The sequence below is a fragment of the Motacilla alba genome, chromosome 6 (assembly GCF_015832195.1).
Source record: "Motacilla alba alba isolate MOTALB_02 chromosome 6, Motacilla_alba_V1.0_pri, whole genome shotgun sequence".
NCBI lineage: Eukaryota > Metazoa > Chordata > Aves > Passeriformes > Motacillidae > Motacilla > Motacilla alba.
This window is the reverse complement of record NC_052021.1, coordinates 28,365,318-28,392,863: the sequence shown is the minus strand read 5'-3', so window position 1 is coordinate 28,392,863 and position 27,546 is coordinate 28,365,318. Positions and strand designations below refer to the sequence as shown.

Below are 27,546 nucleotides of genomic sequence, written 5' to 3'. Positions count from 1 at the left end.
TTATTGTAAATAATTTTTTTATTGAGGAATTCTCTACAGCAGCCATCTTGCACCCTAAAAGTTCTTCAAAAGTCTATAAAAATTTGGCATCAGTTACAGCGTGCAAGAAGGAAAATAAACAATCAAGAAACACTTAGCACTGAATATTTTCAGTGCACATTCTAACCCCAGGAAACAAAAGAACCATTTCTCTTGTGTTGCAGTTTGTCACCTTCCCAGCAGAGACTTGCAGATTTACACAGGAGGCGAGACAATCCCAGTCCAATCTTAAAACATCTCAATCATCCAGTCTTTTTCCTTGATCCAACTTATCACTTATCCTCACAGATCGCAGCAGTTTCACCTGGATGCTCTGTCTTCAATTTTTTCCGAGCTGGCTCTCCCAGGAGCAGGGCTGTGCAGTGCTCCAAGGACTGAGCAATTTCATCAATTGTCCACTTGTCTTCGTGCAGGGCGTGTTCCTCCAGCGTGAACGGCCCCTGCTTGGTGCGCGTCAGCTCCTGCACCGAGGCACAGGTGGAGAGCTCTGGAGCAAAGGAGGAAAGAGGGATGGGACAAAGTACATGGATAAACTTTAAAAGTGTAACCACTTCCAGCTCACTGAAAATGTATTTTTGTATGTAGCCTTTTACATTATTCTGCTTTGTTTGACAAGGAAGGTCATGAAGATTCATCACTCATTTATTTCTTCTTAAATTTGACCCAAGGATGTCCTTTGATTTCAGTAACTGTCCAGTGTAGTGAAGAGTTCAGAATCTGACAGAAAGCTGTCAAGAATTTTCCCAGATTTAGATCAGAATGGAAAGTGAGGAAAAAATGTTGTAAGAGGTAAGCAGAACATTCTGCATTCTCAAGTGACCTTGAACTATTTTTCTACACATTTTGAGTCCTTAGCACTTCTTGCCTTCAAGAGGTATTTTTAACATTTTTAGCCTGTGCTGCCTACCAGGATAACAGAAACTAAGATAAGGAAAAAAAAATATACAAATGCTCTCCTATGTTAAATAAATACCAGCAGGGCATAATAACCTATCAGAAAGCTACAAAACATAACAGTAACAAGCACTGACTTGTAAGCACACAGGTACACTAAAATATTCTCTCCCATCCTTTCTGATGCAGGAAGGCTTTTATTTCATTTTCAATTTTTGAAAAGAAGCCAGCCATGGACAGACTTTATCTTGGTTTTCATTAAAGGGCTAAACATAAGCCAGTATGCTCAGAAGGCAGTAACAGAAACTTGGACTTGCCTAAGCACAAATAACAACATTGAAATTCATAGGGTTATTCCACATTACTTGCCTTCCTACAAATGTATCATTTAAAAAAAAAAAAAAAAGTTAGAAATGGATTATCTATTCTCCATCATGCAGTTTGATAGATACAGAGCACAAGACAAATAACCCTGTGGGAAAGCAAAACTATTCTCTGTTCAGGCAGAGAAGAAAGAAAACACTCGAAAAATCATCACCAGTGTGGAAGTCTTTCCAGCAGATAGGGTTTATTATGTGCATGGTAATGTTCTGTGCAATCTGTTTTCAAAATGTGATGAATAATGTTTAAAAAGACAGTATCTTTCTTCTTCTCATCCTTAATCTGAGTTAGCTTTAACACATGAAAGAGAGGGGAAAAAAAGTCCCCCCCCTTGCCTTGCATTATCTTGCTCAGTGCTATTGCTTGCTCCATTTTTATCAGCTGGCCCCCAAGGTCCCTGGCAATTATTTAGCCATCATTCCCCCATGCCCCTAAGGAAATTACCTGAGTATATAAAAACAAGTGATAGCACTACAGTTCTGCAAAATAACACACAGGTCTAGTTACTTGAGATATACAGAATGACAAATTTTTTCCATAAACACACACTTGCTCCTTACATTGTCATGTGTTTTTTCATGCCTACCTTTGCCAATGTCATTGACCAGGCTCCTGACATAAAAGCCACCACCACATTCAACATCTGGAATGTTAAAAGTGACACGGTAAATTGCCAGTGCCACGTGAAATCTACTTTACATAGAAGCCATGCCCCCACATAAATGTAAAAATGCGCTAAGCAAACAACCCAGTGATAAAATATTTATAGGATCCAACATCAATTATTCATCCTGGAACATATGTGAGGGTGAAATTGCTAAGCTAGACAGGAGGGAAAGCAAATAAAATGGCAACTGTACTAACTCACCAGAATTTAAGTATCTGCTACAGTATGTTAAGAAATGTTTCAGTCCTATTCATTTTAAGCAATTCAGGTTGATTCCATATTTCTAATGATGAAAGCAAGTTATTTCAAGTATAGCCTAGACTGACTGTCAGTGCTTTTCAGATACTGCAGACAGGCAGCTCCATTAAAATTTTAAAATTCACCTTTAACTTTCCCTGCTCTCTCAGCCCTTCCCTTCCCCCTCTGTCAGTGATCAGCTCCTTGTCACCCAACCATACAGTAAGGGCTGAAGTCACACAGCACTGAGTTCTGTCACTCATACCTGCTCATCATAAAACATCTGGTCCATCACAGGACTGGGGATCAACTGGGCACACAGATCAATTCAAGGCATCATCTTGACCTTACAGAAGCATTAAACATTTACAAGAGTCTTTTTGTTTTATTAATTAATATGCTTCTTAATGTACTACACCAGTTTCTCAATGAATGACAGAAGGAAGGATAAGATCCTGCCTCCTCAACAAGAAAGGGGTCTGACAATAACTGAAACTGGTCCCGGGAGAGATGCCAGAAGGTCTGGGAATCTGTGTGAAAGAATGGCAAAGTGAAGTAAGCAGACCTGAGAGAGGAATGAGCTGGAGGTTGCAAAATCATAGACAGATGCAAATAATCCCCTGACCAGTCTCTCAGAATTTTGCCTCACTGAGAGATTAGATATAATCAGCTTAACTTAAAACCAAAATGTGATGCTTTTAATACAAACTGAAAGTCTCTGCACATGGGCTCACACCAAAATAAGTAGCTGAGTGAAATGAAACCCATTTCACTCTCTTAGTCCCATTCTGAGTGTAAATAAACATTAACAAGCTGGGAACATTGCTCTATGTAATAATCTTTGACCTTTACCCAGCGTGAACAGTGGTGGCTGGAACTGCTGGAGAGAAAGGCTGTACACTCTCACTGGCCGAGCAGGCTTTGCTTCCACTGCTTCCCCTCTCTTCATCAGAGTTGAAAGCCTTTCTCCATCCTTCTTCAAAGCAGAATAGCTGATCAGACAGAGCATGAAAACATGTGTCATATGGTTGTAATAGAACAGGCTTCCCATTCTCCAGATCCTGGTAATATTGTACTGGGGTAGCACACATTTTACTACTCTCCAAGTACTCACAAAAAGCCACAAAAACCCAGCAAGTGCTGCTGAAATCTCTTGGAAACAGAATCATCCCATTTACCAGTAGCTACATAAACCAGAAAACAAGAGATGGCCTTGTATTTCTCTCTTGCTGTACAGATTTAAAAGCATTTTATCACTCACTTTGCAGTTTATGAAATATAAGTGTTTCTATAAGGGTTACAACACTTACAGCTGCCTCTAGCATCCTGTGTCTCAGCAGTCAGCAGGGCATCCTCTGTTTCAGTGTTATGTTGAGCTGAGCACTGGGAGCCACTCAGGCAACTCCTGTAATTCTACATTGCACCTTTCCTTGTCCCATTCCAGGATCCTTCTTGAACAGCAGCTGCCATGTTCTAGGATGTTTAGGGAACCACTACAGACCCACAGAGACTGATTTCACTGATTACATGGAACTTTATCCAAAGCTCCAACTTTGGTCATGACAGAAAGATGACCATAGAAAAATCCAAAAGGATCTTGCTCACAATGTTAGGGGGCAATTTGAAACAATTTGAAACAGGTCACATGAAGCAGAACACGTGGGGCATTACTGACCTGACAGGGCTCACACTGGAACCACAGTAAGTGACACATGGCAAATGCAAAGGAAAGCAGGCTAGCTTAAACCACCATAAAAGCCATCTGTCACAAGCTAAGTGATGCACACTGCCAGCTACTGTGGCTCACCTGACCAGATGAAATTTGCTAAGCTACAGAAGCTCCGTCATTAATCACTCATTCATACCCTAAGTTTTCAAAAAACTACTTCAAAGTCATTTAAGGCACAGAGATGCCAGTGAGACTGGAAGACAGAAGACAAGCCCTGCAAACCCGTTTAAGACTTTTGCTACTTTACATTTACCCAAAACACCTACAGACTCCAGATCACCATTTGTGCTCGATCTTCAAATGGGCATGACCTGCACTTGCAAATGTTAAACTTCTGACTGCCTGGCCTCTATCCTCTTGTCAAAATGTGTATTAATACTTCTGAGAGAGCTGACTTCTGTTGGCAAGTCCTGACAGCTGAACACAACTGTCAAGAGTGAGTGAATATCATGGAACTTACAGTGGGGGAACTTGCATGATGTCCCCTGTGAACTTTTGCAGAACATTTTCAAGATCTCCTTTTGTTACCTGGTCTGTGGAAAGAAAACAGTCAGTATGTTAGTATTGATTATTCAGATGGCACTAATGGCATCAATCACATTCTGCAGCAGACAAGTAAGAGTTCCCTCTCTTCAGAATTTAGATGGGGTGAAAAACACCAAAGAAAAGAGATAAAAACCAGATTGTAGGCAGGAATGTGAATTATCACAAAAGGAGTGGAACAAACTGTCCAAGGTGATCAGGACAATCTGGATACTTTCAGAAGGGCAGAAATCCTCCCTAATGTTTTCTTTTGTAATTCCCTTCTCTTAAGGCTGCAAACTCATCTTTCTTGGAAACTATGTAAAAGCTACAACATTTGGAATATTCTTATTTTTTAAAAAAGCACCAAAAAGAATAAAATGCTCATCTAACCCTGGGAACTTCTCTCAAGGAGAACTTAACTGCAGGGAAAAGCAGATTATTAGAGAACAAAACCACTGGTGTAGAAAAAGACTTTATCTGAAACAACACATCAAAATTTCCCTGTCAAACAACTAACCTGCAAATGTACTCTGGGGTATAGTTATATATTAAGTAAGGCAATTTTACTAACAAAATTCTGTAAAAGAAAGACAGCTGGTTTAGGCAATGTACTTTCTTTTAAGAGTACACACAGACATCTGTCCCACTTTTATTGGAAGACTATAACCTAAGTAGCTGATTGCACTGGTCTTCTGAAGCTCTATTCAACAGAAATTACATTTATCCCTAATTTTTTTCGAGAGTGCAAACATAAGATCTGCAATCACAATGCACTTCAGTGCATTTCTAATGTCTAGGGTTTTACTAGCCCTGTTTCTCATAAGTAATACTTAATTAGTGTCATCCCTGCTAAGTCAACAGCATTCTAGAACATAAGCCAAATTTATCAAGCCTTTGTTGTATTTTGAAACAGATATTTACTTGCAGTCCTTAAAAGACAGATGTACTTCATGCTGTAAGTAAAAAAGATGAGATTTCTCTTCCCAGCAGCTCTGGGAGATGACACTGTGGTTCCTCACTTCTATAAAGCACACTCTGCAGCCTCAATGGCAGATGCTGTCCCTAGGCCCAAACAGCTGTCCCAAGATGTGTTATTAACAGCAAGGTTGCAAAGCACAAGGCACAAAACTCCAAGATGCTGAGAGAGACCAATTTACATCAGAATACAGGCTAGGAACAACAAAACCAATTGTACAGTAACTCTGAATCTTCTGAAGAGTTTCTTACACTGTTATTTCAGTCTCGTTTCTATTTAGCAACATATCACAATAAAACTACATGGTGGAAAGTCAGCATGACCCAGCCCCATGACAGTGATCCTGCCAGCCTTCTTGTGAACCCCAGGCTGCTTCAGGTTAAAATTCAGTATTTAAGAGGTAAGCACAAGTGCCCCTTGGAGTTCTCCTTCCAATCTTCACTCCATGAACTGCATTTGTGGCCAGGGCACTTAATGAGACACCTAAGTTCAGTTCTGGCTCTGATCTCGTATTCCCTTGACTAAGAGGTTACATGTGGCCTCTGAGGAAGTCACTCATGATACAGGCAAGCTCTGTCTCAGGAGAAAAAAAAATCCTCATGTGAAGAATGATGCACTAAGCCAATAACAAACAAGAGTCGTGTCATGTGTTATCAAAGTAAATATTTACAGATGCATTTGCTAAGATCTGGTGTGCTTTTGAGCACTGGTGACTATTGACCGATTTTCCTGCTACAAAGGAAGGAAAATAAAGTTACCGAACCAAAAGGTGCCATTTGTGCCACAACCTCAAAAAGCCTTCACTGAAGGGTGATTCTGTCCTGTGCTTGTTAACAAACTACTCTAAAAGAGAACACAAGAATTATCTGTGACAGTGTACCCGAAGTTTAGCAAATGACCTCAATTCAGTCTGACCCAGCACAAATTACTTAAAAACAGACAAGCAGAATCCTGAAAGCACTACACTACCCAAATGATTCAGGTAGCTCTATAGAACATATATTTCAGCATAATCATCAGAGACCTGAGAAAAGCCTCATTAATTTTGTTCTCCATGTCTGGATATAGCCTGTAGGCAGCTGGGAGGAAGTGGCTTTCAGAACGTACATTCCTGTACACAGTTACAAACATTAAAAAAGGGCTACTAACACTAATGTGCTCAAAAAAGCATCAGAGGAATACTAAATGCTACTTGATTCCAAAGTCAGCATCTGACAGCCTGGCAGCAGTATGAAACCAAAACCTCATTTCATGTGGAAATGCAAATTCGTTGTCTGGTAAGAAACAAAAAGCTAGGAGAAGTTCAGAAGGGGTTAAAAGCAAGGAGCTCTCTTCAGTACATCCTGACATTGTGACTAACTGTACAGTTTGCTTCCTAAGCTGCTGTCTAGGGACACTTTGAGGACTAAAATGTAACACTTCCTTACAGTTAATATAGCTGGCAACTTTCTGCAGGCACTTTCCTCTTATGTTCCAATGAAGTCACTCAAGAAGAGTTTTGTACATCTTGCAAACTGGTTTACTGCCCTTTCTCTGCACTAAGGCCCAATCCTCGATGATGTTGGCACTGCAGGATTTATATTCCCTTGCTCTGCTTCTCCAAGGATCCTTGTAGGTGTCAAAAGAAAACTGAAATTCAACTCAAACATCTGGTTTGCCTTTTCTTGGAGTACCTATCAGGGCTAGAAATTAGGGATGGTGGGCCAAAGAGAGTATCCTGCAGAAAACCAAATTGTTTTGGAGAAGACACTGGAAAAGATGAGGAATACGAAACATGTGGGTACCATGGACAGCAAAAAAGGAGTATCCATGCTCTTCTCCTTCTGAAGAAATCACATCTAACTGATTTGCACCAACATGGAAAGCAACTGAGACCAATGTCACGAGCATTTATTTCAGCCATCACTTTAGGCAAAAGGAAACTGCACCCCAAACAGCACTGCCTCAGCAATGCCAATGCTGCTCTTCATCAGACCATGTGAGGAACTAGATAGTGCAACTGATCTCAGTTTAAAATGACAAGCAACTCAAAAAAGGGGGTGTTTTTAAGCCAAATCAGTTCCTCAAGCACACAGTCTAACAGAAAGGTGGTGCACAGAAAGCACCCACCACAACAGAGGTGGTACAGAGGTGGGAACTACTGTAACAGGAGCTGCCCAGGAGAGAAACACACACAAAAACAACACTAAACTCTGTCTGCAGTAAACAGCACAAAATGAAAAAAGCAAAACTAGTGTTTCAAAAAATGGATTTTTATACAGATAAATACCAAGAAAGTGAGACACCAAGAAAGTGAATCATCACTTCATTCAAGCACCATGAGGCCTCAGCAATTCTAACACCATGAGGATGCTCAGGCCTCCAGAAGCTTAGAGACTTAGAGCTTGATCCTGAAGCATAAATAAATGATCTAACATCTCTGAATAACATTACCTAGTAATTAGCACTATTTAGAATGTGGACAAGAAACTCATGCTTGCCCGTCTCATGAGAAAAGGAAAACTGCAAAAGAAAGGAGATTGGAAGTGAGAAATGAAATCCAGGCTTTTCATCATGCCATTAAAAAAGATTATTTACTTCATGTACCTATTACTAGAATGTCAGATGTGTAGAGTTGCTAAGCAACTGGTTTCCTATTATTTTTAAATTTTTTTCCCCAAGGTTGTGAAAGAACTAATAACAAATACATTTACTGTGTTACTACATTGTTTCTAAGATGCCCAGCAAAGCCACAGTCAGGATGAGTTCTGAAGCCTTAAAACCTTGCCCTGTGCTCTGTCAGTCAGAAAATTTCATTTATTAAAGATGTAAGCAAGACCAAGATCTGGAAGATAACCATATGTAGAATGTAGTTTATGCCATCCTCATTAAATATTAAGCAGTCTGCAGGTGAAGTGGTGTCCTAGAGGGAAGATCCAAGCATCTTATTCTTCCACTGGCCTTAAAGGTATTTACTAAAAGAGGACTCCTGGGACTACACTCTGAGAGAGGAAAATGTTACTGGACACAGCACGTCATTTGTCAGCCTGTCACAGATTTAAAATGACACAGTCCTGCCCAATTCTATTTCCTCCCTTCTAATCTAATGCCTGGTTTGTTTTTTTCCAGCAGAAATGAACACTTGCGTTGGACATAATTGCATGAAGCTGGTTTGAATTATATGAGCACTGAAGTTGAAGATGAAATAATCTTAGTTTAATTTCACATTTAAACTTAATTCAGAGTCCCAAACATCTCTTCCGCTTTCCTATGACAGAAACCACTTATGCCTTCAAATTACATTGAGTGTATAGATACATTTATGCTTACCATAAGGTTTTTCTTCAGTTACTTTTCCTGTAGCATCTAATGTATCAGTAGCCTTGCCCAGCATTCCGATGGCAGTGTACTTCTGGGAAGGAACAAGAGAGATTACTGAGTCAAGTCTTCAAGGTTGTTTCTTAGGATTTTTTTCTTTTTTCTTATTTTTTTAAGATAAAGACTGCAACTACCAATTGCTTCAAATCAGAACAGGAAGAATACTGCCTAAGTAGTAAATGCAGCAACTTGGGTAAGCAGAAGTCATGATGAAAAAACAGGGAATCAAACAAAAAGTAAATCCTGTATTACATGTGCCTGTGATTTCAGTTTCAGAAACCCAAGGAAGAAGCAACATGGAATCTAATTTTTACTATAAATACATCAATACCATAAAGAAAATAATAGGGTAGTAACATCAAAGTCTCTGTGGGGTGTCATATGTCACGGTTGAAGCAAGGCACAGAGGAGTACCTTTCACAGACAATTTTCCTTTGCACCATAAAAAAAAAAGAAAAAAAAAGACACAAAGACCTTCACTTGTGAAAGCAAAACACCCACTGCCAAGACAAAGCATTACAATGGTTCTACCATGAAATGCAAGGATATGCAGTAGCCTGACGCTGCAGTTTTGAATTCCTGGGATCTGGTAAGGACCTTGTGACCAGCACAAGGAGCTCAAGGTCATTGAGTAACATTTCTGTTCATTGTGAGTTCTCTGAATATTTGTTTCAGGGTTCTCCTCTAAAAAATTCTTCAGTGTAAGTGTCTGTAGTTTGCAAGAAGGAATCAACCCGATCCCAGGGAGCAGCTCTTGTCCTTACATTTCACCCGAAGCTCTCCTTTCCCACGTTTTCACCCTAAGAACTGCCAAGCTCTGAGCATACAGCACAACCTGCTGAAGCTGACAGAGGCTTCCCCTGCACCAGCTGCTCCATGACTTGTCACAAGGCTGTCAACACACCAAGGCTCACTCTGTAACATGAGTCTGAGTCAAGTTTAGTGATACCATTAGGTATTACGTCATTGATCCACTGCCTATCCCCTTCCAGTCCCCTCAGCTTCCCTATGGTAAATCCACAGGCCTTCAAATAAAGCCTGGGAGAGAAAAATCGAAGTGTTCCTTTATTTGCCAGTAAGGTTCTAGTGAAATTAGTCCCAGCTGAACTAATACAAATCTGAGGATGCATCTTATAGAAGCTGGCTGACCAAACTCTACTGGAACACATCCAAACAAGCATAAGCACTAACATTTCACTGCGAGATGCAATGCATCCTGCTTCATGTACTTGCAAAGTACAAACAAGCTCAAGTAATAGCAGTGTAGGCATATAAATCACACCCACACCACTGGACTAGTAAGACATGCCTTGGTTTTGTTCCATGTGACAACCTGCCACTTCAATGTATTTCTTCAAGCAACTGCTGCAAAATGGAAGCAGCAGAAATAGTCAGACAAAAGGCAGCAGAGTGCAGACTTTAACATAAAAATAACTGTATTCTTTGCTTACTTCATGTGCTGGGTTGGGCTGGGAATACAGAGAATTTTCTTCATAGTAGCTGGTGTGAGACTATGCTTTGCATTTATGCTGAAAACAGTGTTGATAACATAGATGCTTCCATTACACTTATTAAACTGCCTTTATCACAACCCATGAGTTTCACCTTTCTTCTGATTCTGTCCCCAACCCACTCCAAGGAGTGAGCAAACAGCTGTGTGGTGTTTTAGCTGCCTGCCAGGTTCAACCACAATATCACATTAGGGCTAAGTTTTCCCTAAATATTGCAGATGTCTGATAACTCTGCAAAATTAGGTATTTTAAAATAAAATTCTTCAAGTTTACACACTTCTGGAATGCATGAAAAAAGAAATGAAAGAAAGAATGGATGAATGCTGCTCCACAACAAATATTTAAATAAATTTTAAGGTGTATTATCTTTTACTACTGTATTAGCTGTTAGGATCATAAAACTGACTGCTTTCTGAGACATTTAATGATCTGATTCTGAACATTTAATTGCATTGCCAGAAATACACTATTCAGCACCTAACCTAGAGGTTAATAAAACCACGTGAGCAGATCACCATTATCCTAAGCATGATGAATGATCTTAGCAGCTCAGTAAAATTCTAAATCTGAAAATTTAAAAACTCACACTCTGTCTTCTGATGTTTCCAAATCAAAATACTCATAGTGCTTCAGTTTACATTACTTCTTTTCCTTTAATTCTGGTTTTGGTTATCTTGCTTTAGGCTATCTGCTACAATAACATGTTGTATTTGATCTGCCAGCAATAGAGAGATAATGTCTCATCCGTTAATATGTAAACACAAATGGCATGAACAATACAATCCAAATCTCAATATTTCCCCTTTAATTTCTGCAAAAAGAGCAGAAGGGTTTACAGCTTGTAAAAAGAACATCCTTAAATGTTAGTCACAAATCCCTATTCCTTACAGGAGCCTTTAAAGAGTCTCAAAATTCTCAAGCCAGAAATGCAATAATCCGCAAAGGAGGCTGTAACAGGTCTGGAAATTAAGAATTACAGTTGGTTTATGATCAATCTCTGGAGTGCCCTTGGCTATCTACAATTATATATCATAATTCTTACTTGCCACTGGATAAGGTTTACTTCTTCCCCTTTGGTAGGGTGCAGAGCCTGGAGGTTGTAGAAGATAATACAAGAGTCCAGAATTATTTGTGTCAAAATTCAGCATTAACACTCTTCAGACTCTCACTCACACTGCCCTCAGAAGCACCCAATGGATTCTGAGTCATTTAATAAGTGTTCAGTGACCTTTTCTCACCTGTGTTGGCAATCATTTATTTCTTCCAGTTTTATGAAATACATCTAGGGGCATTCTCCCCGTACTCTCAAATTACAAATCACTGCAGGAACACAGACAGAAACTGCTCACAACACTCTGCCTTCAACCCACTCAACCCAAAACAAAAAAAGCGAGGTAGTAGGTGTTGCAGGCAGTGGCAAAGCCTGACAAGTGCAGACTGTGACAGAAAGCGCCCCTGTATTGCAGCTCCTCAGAGAACATCCTGCCAGGCCACAGCCCCTACATCCTTGCCCTCTACTCACCTGAACAGACCAGGACCCAAATCATTTAAAATTAAAAGCAGCATCTCAACTTCCCCATGGATTATACAACATGCAAGTGCAGCACACTAAAAGCTGAGATCTAGCATTACCAGTCACGACTTACAAGTGCTGCAGCATTAATTCCAACACAGAATGCTGGGCTGGTCCCAAAGCAGAGCCTCACAACTGTACAACAGCACCCTGAGGACAAACAGACCTTTCCAAAACTATCCTGCAGCAGGGAATGGCTGTGTCTCTCAGCCAATCAGAAAACCACTTTATTGAAAAAAACAAAACCATTATGGGCAAGTGAAACAAAAGGCAGCAAAGTGACCAGAAGCCCTTGAGTATAAGCAGCTCCACCATTCATGGCAGTGAGAAGAAAGCCTTAAGAAGATACTGTACAGTGACAATGCACTGCACTCTGTCAATGATAATGCACAAACTGTCACACAGACTGGGGGATGCAACCCCAACAAGACCAGACACACAGTGAAATGCTTGGGTGGTCGTGCATGTGCACCATACCCATGACCAGAAAGAAATATACCATAAAAAGTCAGCACAGGATAAGAAAGTAGGATTACAGGAATCTATAAGAAACAAATTACAAACATCTAATAAATCTTCTCTTGGGAGGAGGAATTTTGTTTTAGTGTCACAACCACAGTCAACATTCTCACAAATAACAAACCATGTTTACCCTGATATTTTTAGTAAGAGAGTAGCTACAATTTGGGTTTTTTATTTTCATACCCAGTTTCAGAGAAGCCCTTAGACTAGCACAGAAAGAGAAAGAATATCCATAAAAAGAGAGAGAATAAAGGCAAGACTTTATCAGCATGCATATTTAACTGGGAAAAGGGGAAGAGGAGGAGAAGGAAGAAGAATCCCCTCCCATTTCAGGGGCTGCACAGCCAGCAGAGCTTTCAGCTGCACAACCCCACCCAGGGGGGCTCCAGGAGGCTGAAGCCCCTGGGCTGACTGCCAGGCATGTCTGCCCCACTTATCAGTGCAAATGCCAGACAGACCATGCAACAGAGCTTCTCAGTTTTAACTGTTGAGACATCAAGGTTTTATTTGGAAAGAAGCCAGAGACTTGAAATCTTAAATTATAATGTGTTTTAAAAGCTTTTTCATACATGGAGAAGCAACACTTTAGAAGAGCTAGACAGAACCACAAGTAATTACAAAACAAGGTCACCAGTAGCTGTCAGGAAGATTTTAAGATGGCTCCCACAACAAGAATTTCCCAGGCAAGCAAGCTCTCTGGAAGAGGCAGTTCATAAGAGTTCATCCAAGGATGACCCATTTTCTAATCACAGCAGCAACTGAAGACAGAAGTGTAAAAGAAAAATAAATAAATTAAGGCTACAATTCCCTGTGCGAGAGACTGAAAGCTGGGAAAGAGAAATCATATTCAAGAGAAACAGAACTTCAATTTATGTAAACTGATGTCTGCGTGTGGTTAACAAGTTTGAACATAAACAAACATAAAACAAGTGCTCTAGAGAACCTGATGGAAATCAGGGGGAGCACACAGCAGGCAAGCACTGATCAGAATTAGTGCTCCTGTGCCAAAACCATTTGCTCTGCACTTACAGATTCGTAGACTTAGGCCATTGAGACAGTGAAGAGACCTTAAACTCTCAGTTTTGTAATGACATTCAGTTTGTGTCCAATGATTTCTAAACCACAAATAAACAGCTCTGGATTTAATATTTACAGAACTCATTTTGCTGTTTGTATAACATTAGCAGCTACCAGTGGTTTCCAGTATGCTAATCATCCACCAAAATGGAGAAGTGCATGAGGTAGACAAATAAGCTGGAAAAAACCCCAAGGGTTGCCATAGTTTCAATTATTTTCCAAAACAAAGCACTCTCACTAAGCAGATTCCAATACATTAAAAGCACAGAGCCCTAATCTCTTAAAAGCAGGTTGCACAGAGGGCAAAATAAAGACTGCAGGAGGAGGGAGGAGTTTCATGTTTTACAATAGAGCAAATTCAAAATTATCAAACACCAAACATGGCCTTTTGATATACATAAACATTTACAACTTCTCTACCATTCATTTTTTTCTCCTAAAAGAAAAAGCTGACTTTGTGCTAAGCCTGCACTAAATTGCATTTAGGGCTGGATGCTGTAATTGCACTGTCACTGCTGAAGAACTATCTGATCTTTAGTTTGTGGACTAACAGGATTTTCTGATCTCTTATGTCAGCTTATTTTAAAGAGTTCAAACATTATGGGATGACTAGATTTTTCATGAGAAGGAAGGACCAGAACCCCCTCTAACAGGAACCCAACAGAAGATACTTTGCCTGTAGCTCAGAGAAGCTTTAAGGTGTTAGCTAAAAACTGTATCAAATTTAAATTTAGGAGCCAGAGGGAGTGCAGGAAAGGGGGCAGGTGGGAGAACAGTGCCAAGAGTCACAGGAACACTGCATCACCTGAGACAGCACCAGGCCACACATCACCTACAAACACAGTGCAGGCTCACAACATCCAAGAGGGGATGGAGGTTAATGTGCAAAGGAGGCTGTTTGAAACCCACACTTTCTTTATACAAACCTTTCTGGCAAGTGCTCTCTGTGGATACCTCCCTCACTCACCAAAATGTCTCAGGTTGGCTCTTAAATGTCATCCTCAGCTTTAATACCTGTTCCATCATTCTAGTACCCATAAAACAGATAAAAGAAAATAAAGAAAGATGACCTCCAAATTTTACCTGGGAAACAGAGTTTTAAGGATATACATAATTCTCTGTCCAGAAATAGAAGAGAGTCCTTCCAGAAGGGTAAGACTTTATAGCTACATACAAAATCACAGATAAAATTGAATGCATGAAAGTCTTTGGCTGAATTCAGAAGCATTGATAAGGAAAATATGCAGCAAATTCTAAAAGGCAGGGCTAAGAACATCTCCAAATTACTAGAAATGAACACTAGGGGAAACAGTGTAGAATAGCTAACCTAAATTGGTTACCATTCCTTTTAATTTTGGTTATTTTTAAGAAGAATGAGAAAAAAGCCTTGCCATGTTGCAGTCTTGATTTTATTAATGAATCCAAGCAAGAGCTGCACATGAAGCACAGCCATATGCACAATTATAGAAAGGTCAAGATGGAAGAAAGCACCAGAGATCTTGTCAATGGAAGAACAGGAAAATCACACCAGAATATGCTTTTAAAATATTCAGCATTTGGGGAGGAAAGAGCTGCACAATAGGTGCAGTCTCCTCAAGATTTTCAACAATTTAAAAAGAGTGTGAATATTAATAGAGCATGAAGCTGAGCTATTAATAGATTAGGTCTCTGGGGTGAGCATAAAAGAGACTTGAGCACTACACAGCATGTTCAGCCAGCTTACTAATAGTATCACTGCAGAACAGGATGTATCTATACTATCAACAGTCTCTTTTTCTTCTACAACTTTGTTTTAGAGATATTGGACAGGGCAGAAAAGACAAGATATTTAAATCAGCCTCTTCTCCTATGATTAAAAAAAAAAAAAAAAAGCAGATTAAAATAATGTATCATATGTATCATATGTTTTGCAGTAATGGGTAATTGAAGAGGTTGACAGTGTGTAAGGCCATTTCATCCCTCTAACATTTTAGCCCTTCCCAATTCCTGCATTCCCCACTGTGCAGGTTTAGTGTTCTCTCAGTGCAACTTGTTTTGTACAGACACCCCTTCAAGTTTTGCTAACACCTTCTACACATTCTGAAAACACATCAAAACCAATTTCATTCATGCATTTCCCCAGCCTTCCTTTTTGTAAGCATTTTCCTCTTGACAAAATAAGGAAGACAATCGCATTGTCTTCAATGTGATTTCAAAAACTAACACTGATCTAATATATGGAGGCATTTGGGGAACAAGAAATTCATTGTCAATAAGGTAAAATAACACAAGACAGAAACCAGTGCCAAGTTTGAATACACAACAATGGGTCTCTGAACCAATCTCCTCTGCTCTAGAGGAGAATTATTGTAGTAACTCATGGAGTTATACTACAAAGTTCTGGTTCTGCAAACACCTTCTCAGGTGCCAGTAGTGGTTAAAAGACCCCCACCAAACTATTACAGCAATTCCTGGATGTAGCTGTTAAAGGCTACAGACATTAAGCAGGACAAGTTTTATTAATAAGACATCTTTGCACTGAGTTGTGCAAACATATGAGGAAGTATTCCTTGAATGTTTGCACAATAAGATAACAAATACCACAGAACAGAAATGTCAAGACTTCTCTATCCTATACCTACATTTCAGGAATGTAATATACTTCCTCAAAATGGTAACTACATGGGTGAAATTAAGCAACCAGTACATGACAGGAAGAATTCACCTAGCCAGTCTACAAGGGCTGAAACACTTCCATCTGCCCATGGGTCAACATCTCTCATAAAATACTAACTCCATCCAATATCTGCCAGTCCTGTTCCTCAAGGAAAGCCCATAAAACATCTTTCAAAACAACCCTGGGAACCAAAATTCATAACTCCACTGGGTTCAAAAAAACTATGAACTCTAATAGAGATATTGGATTTCAGGCACAGTATGATGCTATCTCACATTAATCCCTCCATGTGCCACAACATATCATTTACCAGGTTCTCTCCTTCCCCTAGGAGATAACCTTATTATTTCCTTCTTCCCTCCTCTACCTCCCTTGTTAGGAAACAATAATTTCTTTGGGCTTGAGCAAAGGCAAAGTAGTGACATTCTGTGTAGCTACAATCCATTTTCTTTAAATGAGGAAGTCACATTTTGTATTTTATTTGTTACCTCTCCCATCTCATTACAAAAAGAAATTCAGTCAGACCCTTGGTTATTCTGGATGGGATACCATGAACAAAGAGATGTGAGAAGGTAAACCTGTGGCATAAACCATAGAGTGAAAAATGACAAGGTGCTGCAGATAAAAAAATTTCTGAGGGAAAAGGCTAAAGAGCAAACAAACCACTTTTACATGGATTCCTCAAAGAAAAATACTACAATTTGAAAGCAAAACCAGATGAACACAAGCAAGGTGGGATGTGAAGAATCATCAAGCTAGCAGTAAGTCCTCCTTGCCCTATGCCTGGGAGGTTTGCTGATCCATTGTGAACAAATCCTTGCTGCCCAACTCAGGGGATAAAACTGCTTTCTTAATGTATGTTATTAAAGCAGGTAATAAAATGCAGCCTATCTTTGTGGAGCAGTCTTGGGATATTACCTATATAACTGCTTGCCCACACAGAATTGTTTGTAAACCATACATGCAAGCATTGCCTACTTTTTATTTCAGAAGTGGTTCTAAAAGATACCTATTCCACTAAGCTCTAAACAAATCTGAAATATGCTTAGTTTTAAAATCTATGGCTTCTATTTTAGATCTGAGAGAGGGCTTACATATCCAAATACCTAGATTTCTGTACCACAACAATTAGTCTAATAAAATTATTAACATCCCCAAAAATCCTGCCCTTCCAAGACAATGTTAAAAACACCAGAATCTGAAAAAGAAAACAGAACACATCCCTATGTACTGTATGAATAAGTGGGTTTGGCTTCACCGACTCCAGAAGAAAGCACAATGAAGCACAGAGCTCAGCTGGTGATACTCAAGAGAAATTTTTAAGACTAAAAGTAAGAGCACACACCACCAAGAGGATCCTTTGAAAGGAAAGTCAACTCTATCTTCTTGCACTTGCAACTCAAAAATGAACTGGAGCACAAACACTGAAATACACTAAAAAGAAAAAGCAACAAATCAGCACAGTGAGGCTATTTAAAATGAAATTAGAATTTCAAAAGAAATGGCACTTACACCATCATGGTGTGCATGTCAATGTGCAAACACACAAATGTTGGCAGAAGAATAGAGGTCTCAGAGATGCCGAGTTCTTATAAGCCTCCTGAAAACAGACAGATAGAGGAAATAAATCTATTGCAGCTTCTACTAAGAAGGGTCCAGAGGGAGCCCCACTGAATTACTGGATACCAAAAAGTCCACATGGGGCTTTGGTGTCTAACGAGCTGTAAACAAACAAAGTCACAAGCAAAGGCTTCATTAGTTTTGCTCCTTGTAGAACCACTGGATGTGCTTTCTAATGCGTTATTAATTCATTGGACTCACTGCCAAAAGATGCAAGCAAAGGACTTAATAAAAAAAAAAAAAGAAAAAAATCATAGGGACAGCTTAAAGTATGAGAAGTTAAAGGATAATAAGTAAAAACTTGATTTTAGGACGGTACAGTAATCACAGGAGTTAAAGAAATAACCTTGTTTATGGACACTGTTCTGCAGGATCTGATGCCACCCCTCCAGAGAAACAATTTTGCAATACACAGGCTCTAATCCCAGAATCACACTGCAAAAAGTAATTTACATGTCTCAGAAGTTCTGCTAGGTGATTTGAACCAATTCCTGCTCAGACAAGCCCTCTCTCACACCATACAAGTGTGACTGGCAAGATTTAAAACCTAATCACTGATCTAGCATTCATTTTCTATCCAGGAGTCATAAGAACACAAATTTTAACTATTATATGAAATGAAAGTTGTCACATATCAGGTCACAAATGAATCTTCATTCTGCCCATAATCTCTTCTTCCTTTTCTAGGCTTTGAGAACACTTGGAGTTTGGGTTTTACTCTACCCAGAGGTTTGGGGTTTTTTTGATAGCTTCATTCCAGAGAAGCCACAATTTTGAGATTAAATTTTCTGTTTTAATCAGTCATTGCCCAAGCTTGTGTCACCAGCACAAAGAACTCATGGAACTTCCTTCACACTGAGCACTTGGGGAGGTATTCTGTGTGTGGATCATGACAAGAAGTTGCATCCCCAGACAAAACCAATACATCCCAAGCTTTTCACTCATGGAGAGGCAATGGTTGCATAGACAGTTGGATGGTGAAGCTCTTCATTTGCACTAGTATGACTAAAACTCTCTTAGGCTGAACCCAGGTGCTATGTCCATGAAAAACAAGCAAATTGGGCACAGAACTGAAGTCTGAAAGTCTCAGTTATCCATAAAGGCTCTATGTGTTGGGAGACATCTCCTCCCCATGGAAAGTATTCGATTAACAAAGAATTTCATTGCTTAGTGCTTCTCATTTTTTTTCTCTGATTAGCACATAATTATTTCCCTCATTGCTTTTATGTAACAGCACATTCTTGTAGAGGAGAAGTTTTTAAAGAGACTACTGCTTTGGAAACTGTGCTTCCCTTTTCTGAACCATTTCCTCCCCAGAAAAAACACACTTCTACATTGTGTTTGAGAAAGACATGTCATAGCTAAGACTGAATTGTTCAGAAACAATTTACCATAATAAATATTGGTCTACCCCCATCATGTTAATTTTACTGGTGAAGCATAAAATTTTTTCTTATTCTACTCTATTTTGCCAACATGGTAAAAAAACAAATCTTTAAAAATCCTGAAGTGCAAAAAGTCCAAACAAGACCAAGTGCAAGTCCCAAGCAAGAAGTGTTTCTCAGTATTTAAATTCCAGATCCAAGAGCATTCAGCTTCTCCCTCTTACTTGGAACATTTGAAACAACAAAAAGCAAACAAACAAAAGCTAAGCCAGCTTGTACATATTTTTATTTCTGGACAAATATTAAGAATTCTATGAGAAATCTGGAACACTAAGCAGGTATTGCCCTTGGCTGTACATTTCTGTTTGTCTTGAGTTAATTCCTAAGAGGTCAAACCAATGAAGAACTCAGTTTACACGTTAAGAGTAAAACTCCTTGAAGAATATGTGTGAGTTGCATACCAAGGGATAATGCTCAGAGCTGCCACACTGAGTCAGGAAAGTTTCACACAATGTTTGGGAAAAAGTCAGAGCCAGTCCAATTCCTGGCAGAGTCACCATATGGAGCTTACTGCAGTACCATACATTTTGGCCACTCCACATAGCTCTGCTGCCAGCAATGATAGACTGAACTGTTTCTTTACAAGATGCATTCCTAGAAGCAAACAGTAAATCCTGGCCAGAGAGGGTCAGACAGCTCCTCTGAATCTTTATTATAATAAAAGGAACAAAAGAAAAACATCACATTCCAACAAACACTTTAGCATCCAAAATAGTGGAAAAAAAACTAAAGAAGAGTATAAATTCCAAACACATTGTGTGGAAAGCAAAAAGATACTCAAACCTATTTAGTCATGAATGTATCTCTTGATATATTATGAGTTGTCAGTGTGGCCAAAAACCCAACAGGCAGACATCTGTGAGAGATCCTTCAACCTCTAAAGCCTCACACATTCTTGCATGCCTAATTTATTGAAGTAGAAATAGAAAATAGGAAGGCAGAGACAGGAAAGGCTCCAGATAAATGCTGCAGATTCCATATTTGGCATGGATGTCAGGTACCTCACACAGGAACAGCTGCAGTGGAAAAGCTGCTGAGCTCTGAGAAGATCCATCTTTGCCTCACTGAACCAAGTGCCCAGAGCCATGTAAGGCCAGGGATGGATCTGCCTGGGGTGGCTCACCAGGCTGCCCCCATGGTACATTCTCCCCTCCCTTGCCCCTCAGGAGTGGCTCCAAGCCCCTGTGAGCCATCTGGGAATGAGGTTTGGCTGGATAACCCTGGTTTTGGCTACAGGACTTCACAGAGAAGTTGTCAAGGAACCTGAGCATATCCTCTTCTGCCAAAAAGGCTGCAAGTATTTCATCCATCACAGCTGCTTCCACTGTCAACCTCAGCTTAATTCAACCACTTTACATGTTTTTAAATCAACAATTTACACATTTAGCTGCGATGACTTAATTTAGCTGAAGTAAATCTATGACTTCTAACTTTAAAGCTCTTTCAAGGCGGTGTCAGGTGGTAACTGCTAACATTTCCACTTTAAGTCCAGCTGTTTACTGCACATTTCAAAACACAGATGCCTCTCAAATGCACTCATGTAAACCAAATGCAAACCCATTACAGCCAGTGCAGAGACTGGCACTGCCTACCTTGAGATTTGGATCAGACTCTACAGCTATGTCCTTTTATCCTGGTCGTTTTCTGTCATATTATTTGCCTCAGAGATTAACTGAAGATTATCAACCAAATTCTACCTTTAAGCTATCAGTTCAGAAGCTGTAAAAGATCTTAAGTGTTCAGACTAGAAGAGAATGGGAAAAATGGCAGAACATAATGCATTATTGACTTCCTGCACTTAAAATGAAATTTGAAAGGTTTAATTGATTTCTACATCTGTCATTCTCATCTGAACTTCTCATGTAAAAATAGTGGCTAAACCCACAGAATCTGACTTGTGAGGAAGGAATCAACACTGGGACATTAGTCTTGGGAGTACTTGCACTTTTTTGCTATGTAACACCTAGAACCTGGGGGGGTCACCAAAGTAAAATTAACACAGTAAAATTAATCAAAACCAGCAATGAACAAAATTTCTATCTGTCAAGGCTCTGGTCTGGATTCTCTCATGCAGCCACAGGGCTTTTGCTACCTTTGGCTTCTCACATGTGTCTGCTGTTGTGTTTGTAGGGCATCCCACAGCAGCAGCAATGCAATCCAAACCACTCTAAATTCTAAAAGGTGCCTCTTAAGGCGTCACGGTATTTAAGAAGATAGAAAAGAAACAAAGACCATCAGTTACTTCAAGCTAAATAACAATGAAATTATCTACACATAAGGAAAATTACCAAAAATTGAACTGTCATCCACAACTACATCCCCAAAACATCAGTTTTAGTGCCATCTTCATTAGTTTTTCTTTCTTTTTTTTCAGTACACTAAATAGTATAGAAATCTTCCTGTAAAATGGTAATTTGGTATTTATTAACACTTCTTAGAAAACTGAGACAAAGTTTTTTAAATAACCAGTCTGAACATTAAAGTCTGAGTAACACATTTCTGACTAACTGCAAGAAAGAGCTGAAGTATACATCTGAGCTAAATATGCAGCATAGCTGACATATCTGCATGTTGGTTCAGCTCTTTACTGACAAAAAAAAAAGAAAACCAGCAAACAAAACCCCCCACTATTACAAGTCATTTAGCATTCCTTACCTTGGAACCTGCCAACATAGTCCCCAGCATCTTTGTTCCTTTTCCAATACCAACCACTGCAAAGACAGAAGAAATGCTACTTCAAAACAGCCCTGCAGTTCCCTTTTTCAACACCATTCAATACTAAATATTATGCTAGTCAGAAACTCAGCCTTTCATGCTCTGTTAGCATATGAAGAGAGTCAACACTTTTTTGAGAAAGCATCTCTGATGTTCAAACAACATGGAACTAGTGAAAGGAAAAAGAGTGTAAAGCAAAAGATAAATAACTTTCATCTATTGTTAAAATACTTTAATTCAACTGCTACATTTATTTATCTTTTAATCACCAAAGAAATGGAGAGTGCAATTAACATTGCCTCTGGTTTGATGAAGGTTATGGCTCACCAATAATGAATGAACCCTTCACTGTAACTAAATAGTCCTTTTAAAGGTTGACAGTGACCAAGAGTAATACCGCCAAGACAGCATAAGAATTGTTTATCAGACTTGCAGGAAGAAAGTAAAATAATCAAAAGGTCCAACTGCCTCTTACTGTGCACGTACAGATTACTGTTATTTCAATCTTAACACCAGTATTCTAAAAAACAGCAACCCGTCAGCTTTTCATAAAAGAAAGAGGCAGAAAAAGAGCTATATTTTATATTTTACTTTAAAGCTTTTTACAAGATGCTTGCCTTTAAAATGCTTTTCTATTGATTTTTTCACATACAGCAATCTGAAGAAAAATTTAAAAGGAAATTAGTTTTGTGTACCACTCATAGAATGTGTAACAGCTTATGTACTTTATTTTAATAAAACTAGAGGAGTGAAGGGAGCTTTCAGGAAATCAGCTTCATGTTAATCAAGAGCAGGAGTGAAAACATCAAACTGAAAATGAACTTTGAAAAAAAAAATTTTTTTACTTGTGTTCTAATGCTTCTCAATTTTTATGCTCTGACACCCATTAGATTCCTCCTTGTTCTCAATTACTACTCTTCCTATTCCTGAGGGTTTTCAGTCACACATGTGCTTGTGCTTTCATGCATCTTCAGTTCAACCTGCTCCTGTTATTTGCCAGATAGGAAAGAGCTGCAAGAAGGCTGAGAAAAGGAGATAAGCACACAGATAAGACTTTATACCCAAGCATTTTTCTTGCAACATGATGACATAACTGAACATAATTTCAACAGCTGAGCTGAAATTTGCTGAAGAGTGTCAAGAGAATCAATGGAATACTTTTAAAGAGACACTGAATGCTTTTGTGAACAAGGTAGAAATTTTCTCCATTAATCATCAGCTTTTGGAGAATGTGTGTTATTGAACAGTGACATAAATCCCACTTGAGAGACTACACTGAATGTACAAAGATTTAACTGAAACTTTATTTTTTATACTTTTTCATGTTTTCTTCTATTGTGGAAGCATAATTTATAATTGCCATGTAAAAATAAGCCAAATAAAATTCCCATTACACACCAAGAAACAGCAAGCTGGAATCACAGCCCAAGAATAACACCAAAAGAAGACATTCACCAAGACTTGACCTTGCCTTTCATAGGGCACATGTCACAGAGCACTGACCTCTGCCTCAATACCTTTGCTGTCAGGAAGAGAAGAAATATAAAAGTATGTTTTCTGATAAAGAGCACTGCTCAGTGATTGGCAGTACACCTGGCACGCTAAGCAGGACTCTGTACCAATTAATTCCCAGGACAAAGTTACAGACAGGGAGTACATAAAACCTGGGAGACAGCAGTACAGATCACAGAGGGTTTCAGAAAATTTAATACTTCTGTCATGCTCCTGTCCATGAGGAAGGAAAGCTTTCTGCTTCCCACTCCTTCCTGAAAAGCAGCACACATATTCTGAATAACTTGTTTCTCTTGTATCCTTCCCTCTCTCCTCATCACCTTACCTGAACACACAAGAAATCTGGGCACATTCCCTTTCCCACTCCTCTCCAGTTTTGTCCCTTCCAATCTAGCTACCATTGATTTTTTTTCCTGTATGTTTTGTATGGCAGTGGAATGAAAGATCCTATGCCTTTTTTCAATCCATCCACAGCTAATTAAGGTGATGTGCTTCTCTATCTACACCAAGCACATCAAGCCCAAACACTTTTTGTCATGCCACAGAAGCAGGCTTTGGAGACTGCTGGGTATCGGAGCAGTTGGAGAAGCAATTAAAAAGCACAAGTGATTTTGCTTTTCCTATGGATCAATGCTGTTGACTTTGCACAATGAGAAGCAGTATGCTCAAAGGGAACACCTGTGTAAAAGGAAAATGTCTGCTTCAGAAATGCACGCTGAATTCTCTAGTGAGTGGCCAGAGAGTACAGGAAATTCAAACCAAACCAGGCAGTGCTCCATTCTGACCCAAGAACATCACATTCTGCCAGGTTCATGAGTGACAATTACCAGCTACAGACCTATAGCAACACCTGTAGCAACCAACCTCCCCTTGGAGCTGAATTCTTCCTGAGAGAAGTCATTCATGAAAACTCAGAGCATTCACTTGCAGTGTATACTCAGAGTTGTACCTGTTTATTTTCAACAGCAAAAATGTATTGCTGTTATTTCTCCAAGCCAAGGAGAGCTACGAGGTTATGATCTGAGCAAGCTGTAGTCTGCATGTTACTTATCAATAAAACTGCTGGTGACAAAGTATGATGTGGGAACAATCACAGCCACAGCTGAGATTTTAACACCAGCAATTGACACATCCTGTTCTTTACCAAAACAAAGAAATTCAATACATGGATTGCAATCAAAATTAAAAGACAAAATATCTTTGAAGATTCCTCTTTACGAAGCAAGACAGGACAAGTACCTAAAACTTTTTCTGTGCTGAGCTTAAAGAAAAGCAGTAGCTGAATTGTTCTTATACATCTTTTTTTGTTTTTTTTGTAAGTATTAGCATCCCTAAAAGCTCCCTCAAAATCCCAGAATAGCATTACTTTGAGACAAAATAATTCAACAGATTATGATGACTATAAATCCCCAGCTTAAGTTAAAAAAGCCATCAATTTCTCAGGAACTTTACAATTCATTACACAAGAGTTTGTATTTTACCACATGTAATAAGCCCAGAAGTTATCTGAGGATTTGGAAGAGAGGAGAGAAGGCAGGAAGGAAGAATACAGCTTTCTGTTAAGAAACATGTTACATGCATGTAGAAGTATATGCACAGGAAATTTAACCCAGACCATTCTTCCACAGTAATCAGTCCTTCCCCCAGAACCTGCTATGTGCATCCCAAATTGTTCCTCTACACAACTTCATGCAGGCATGCAATGTCTCCTGAAATCATATTTTGATGACTGTAATTATGTTTTTCATTACCCAGAACTCCTGTGGCTGCACTGTCCAAAGTTCCTCCATGTCCAATTTTCAAAACCTGATTTCTTTTGTTCCCTTTTGTTTGCACACCAGCTTCTGCAAATAGAAATTAAAAGGAAGCATTACAAAATAACCTTAGAATGTAGGAAAAATGGCACACATTTCCAGACTACTAAAGAAAATAAAAATCAAATATTTAAACTATTAATTAGCAGTGTAGAAATTACTGTACTGCTGAAGACCAATGATTAATTTAGATTTACTCCTGTAAAGGTATTTGCAAGGTATTTTCACTTACATGCTAATGAAGTCTCACATACCATTACAAACAGATTTTTGGAAAGGACTGGTAGCAAACCTGTGAAGTTTCATTAGCAAAGCATGGAAGAACCAGCAGCAGAGTTCCCAAAACATCTATTATACACAAATTTTATGCTACATAATCTGAGGCAATTCTTCATGCATTTACTGCCTTATATTGGGATATGTTTATTTGCATATTCACAGCCCTAAGGCAACTCTGCAGTGGACTGAACTAAATCACTGCTGCCTTCAAGCTGTCAGTGTCCCAACCCAGCAAACTTCCGATACAGCTGATGACTCCAGGAATTTTGCAGAGTCCAATACCCCTTATTTATTAGTATTAAGTATGACAAATGGTCTAAGCTCCTTTATCCATATCTATTATTTCTCCATTCAGGGAGCCTGATTCTTCCATACAAGGTGTGTGCCAACACTACAGTTCACAACAGGCTAAGCACTCACTGGTCTGAAATGTTCTCACTTCATCAGCAAGTGCCCAAAAGCCCAGACTAGATGACCAAGTCCCTACATCCATTATAAAAAGAATCTAGGCCATAGTCACTCACACCTTTGCAATGACATCACTTTTTTTTTCCTTAATATTTGACATAGACACTTCCCTGTACTCAGAAAGTGCAATTTCTGCAGCCTGTGCCCAGGACTTTCAAACTTTTTGAAACACTATGGTTTTCGCTCCTTTGGTGATATTTTTTTTAACGGCCATGGGCAGTGGGACTGCAGCAGAACATCCTGCCAGTGCTGTGCTGCAGAGATGCTGCTGGCACCCGTTCTGGCAGATGGGCACACGCTGGCCCTGGGACCCTGTCCCAGCTCTCCAAGCAGCCCGGGACCCCCTGCACTGTGCCCCGCAGGACTGGAGCTTCCTGCTGCGGCAAATCTCTCCCCATCCAGGCTCAGGGCTCCGTCCTGCCGTACCCTGGGCGGCAGCAGGTGCCTGCCACAAGTGGCCTGCGGTTAATGTGTCACGGCTCACCGTGCAGTGTGACCAACACTGCCTGGCTGGGACAGTCTTTGCTTAGAGGCCTCCAAGGACACAACTCCACCACCCTGCGCCACCCATCCCAATGCCTAATCGCGCTTTCTGTGAATGAATTCCTCCTAATGTCGAACCTGAACCTCCCCCGGCGCGGCGAGCCAGGATGTACGCAGGAATGGCTCCATTCTCCAAGGTGGGCCGTGCCATGGCTATGAACTACTACCAAAACAAACAAAAAACCACAAAGAGAAACTAAGCCCCGCTTATTCTCAGGTTTTCTGAGCACTGAGCAGAGGCAGAAGTGGTTTGCCGGGAGTTGTAGTTCCCGCACCCCAAGGACCGCACGCACCCGGCCCCATCCCACAGCCGCGCCGGGCAGGGCAGGGCACGCCTGGCCCGAACTCTCCGGAGGTGGCGGCCCGGCCGCCGCCGCTCACCTGCCAGCAGCCTCTCCTTGAGCAGGTTGAGCACGGCGGCCGAGGTGGGTCCCTTGGGCTTGCGGACGGCGAAGAGCCCGCTGAGAGAGAAGAGCTTGTCGGCCGCGCGGCCCAGCGCGGCGCCGCCCGCCTCCCCCGCCATGCTGCCGGCAGCGCGCCCGGCCGGGGCGGAACGCGAGGGAGGAGCCGTGAGGGAGAGCTTTAAGGTCGCTTCGAGAGTCGCCGGCGAGGGCGTCGGTGCATGTTTCATGTGAAAACGAAACAAAATTGGTTGCTAAAATCTAAAATCAATCGATCTAAAATCCAAACCAAAAACCAACCCAACATTATCTGGAGGCGGCTCCACCAGACACAGAGCGGTTTGCAGTCATCGCTGGGGAAGTTCGCTGGCCAGCGTGTTGCCGTACCTTCCATGCCCAAATGGAAAGAACTGTATTTTGACAGGACAAGAGGAGACAGCTTCAAGCTGCGCCAGGGGAGGTTCAGTTTGGGTATTAGGAAGAATTTCTTTGTAGCAAGGGTGATTAGACACTGGAACGGACAGCGCAGGGAGTGGTGGAGTTGCCGTCCCTGAGGTGGTCGAAGGAAGGCTGGATGTGGCGCTCAGTGCCACGGTCTGGTTGAC

At 40.2% G+C, this 27,546-nt stretch overlaps 1 protein-coding gene across 5 annotated transcripts; it reads right to left on the bottom strand.

Moving 5' to 3' along the window:
• TRUB1 (TruB pseudouridine synthase family member 1) lies at positions 1-27,107 on the bottom strand. Of its 5 annotated transcripts, none has more exons than XM_038140891.1 (8): positions 26,922-27,106; positions 25,188-25,280; positions 21,865-21,920; positions 8,758-8,839; positions 4,408-4,480; positions 3,065-3,210; positions 1,901-1,957; positions 1-526 (listed from the first exon to the last, which is right to left on the bottom strand). In XM_038140891.1, exons 1-8 carry the CDS (start codon positions 27,061-27,063, stop codon positions 312-314), a joined length of 864 nt encoding a protein of 287 aa, XP_037996819.1. In that variant the 5' UTR covers positions 27,064-27,106; the 3' UTR covers positions 1-311. The 5 variants fall into 5 exon arrangements, with proteins under 5 accessions (XP_037996819.1, XP_037996821.1, XP_037996820.1 ...); XM_038140892.1 differs by having other exon boundaries at positions 312-526; positions 3,071-3,210; positions 26,922-27,105; XM_038140894.1 differs by lacking the exon at positions 1-526 and adding an exon at positions 543-767 and having other exon boundaries at positions 26,922-27,107.
• Positions 27,108-27,546: the final 439 nt, after the last annotated feature.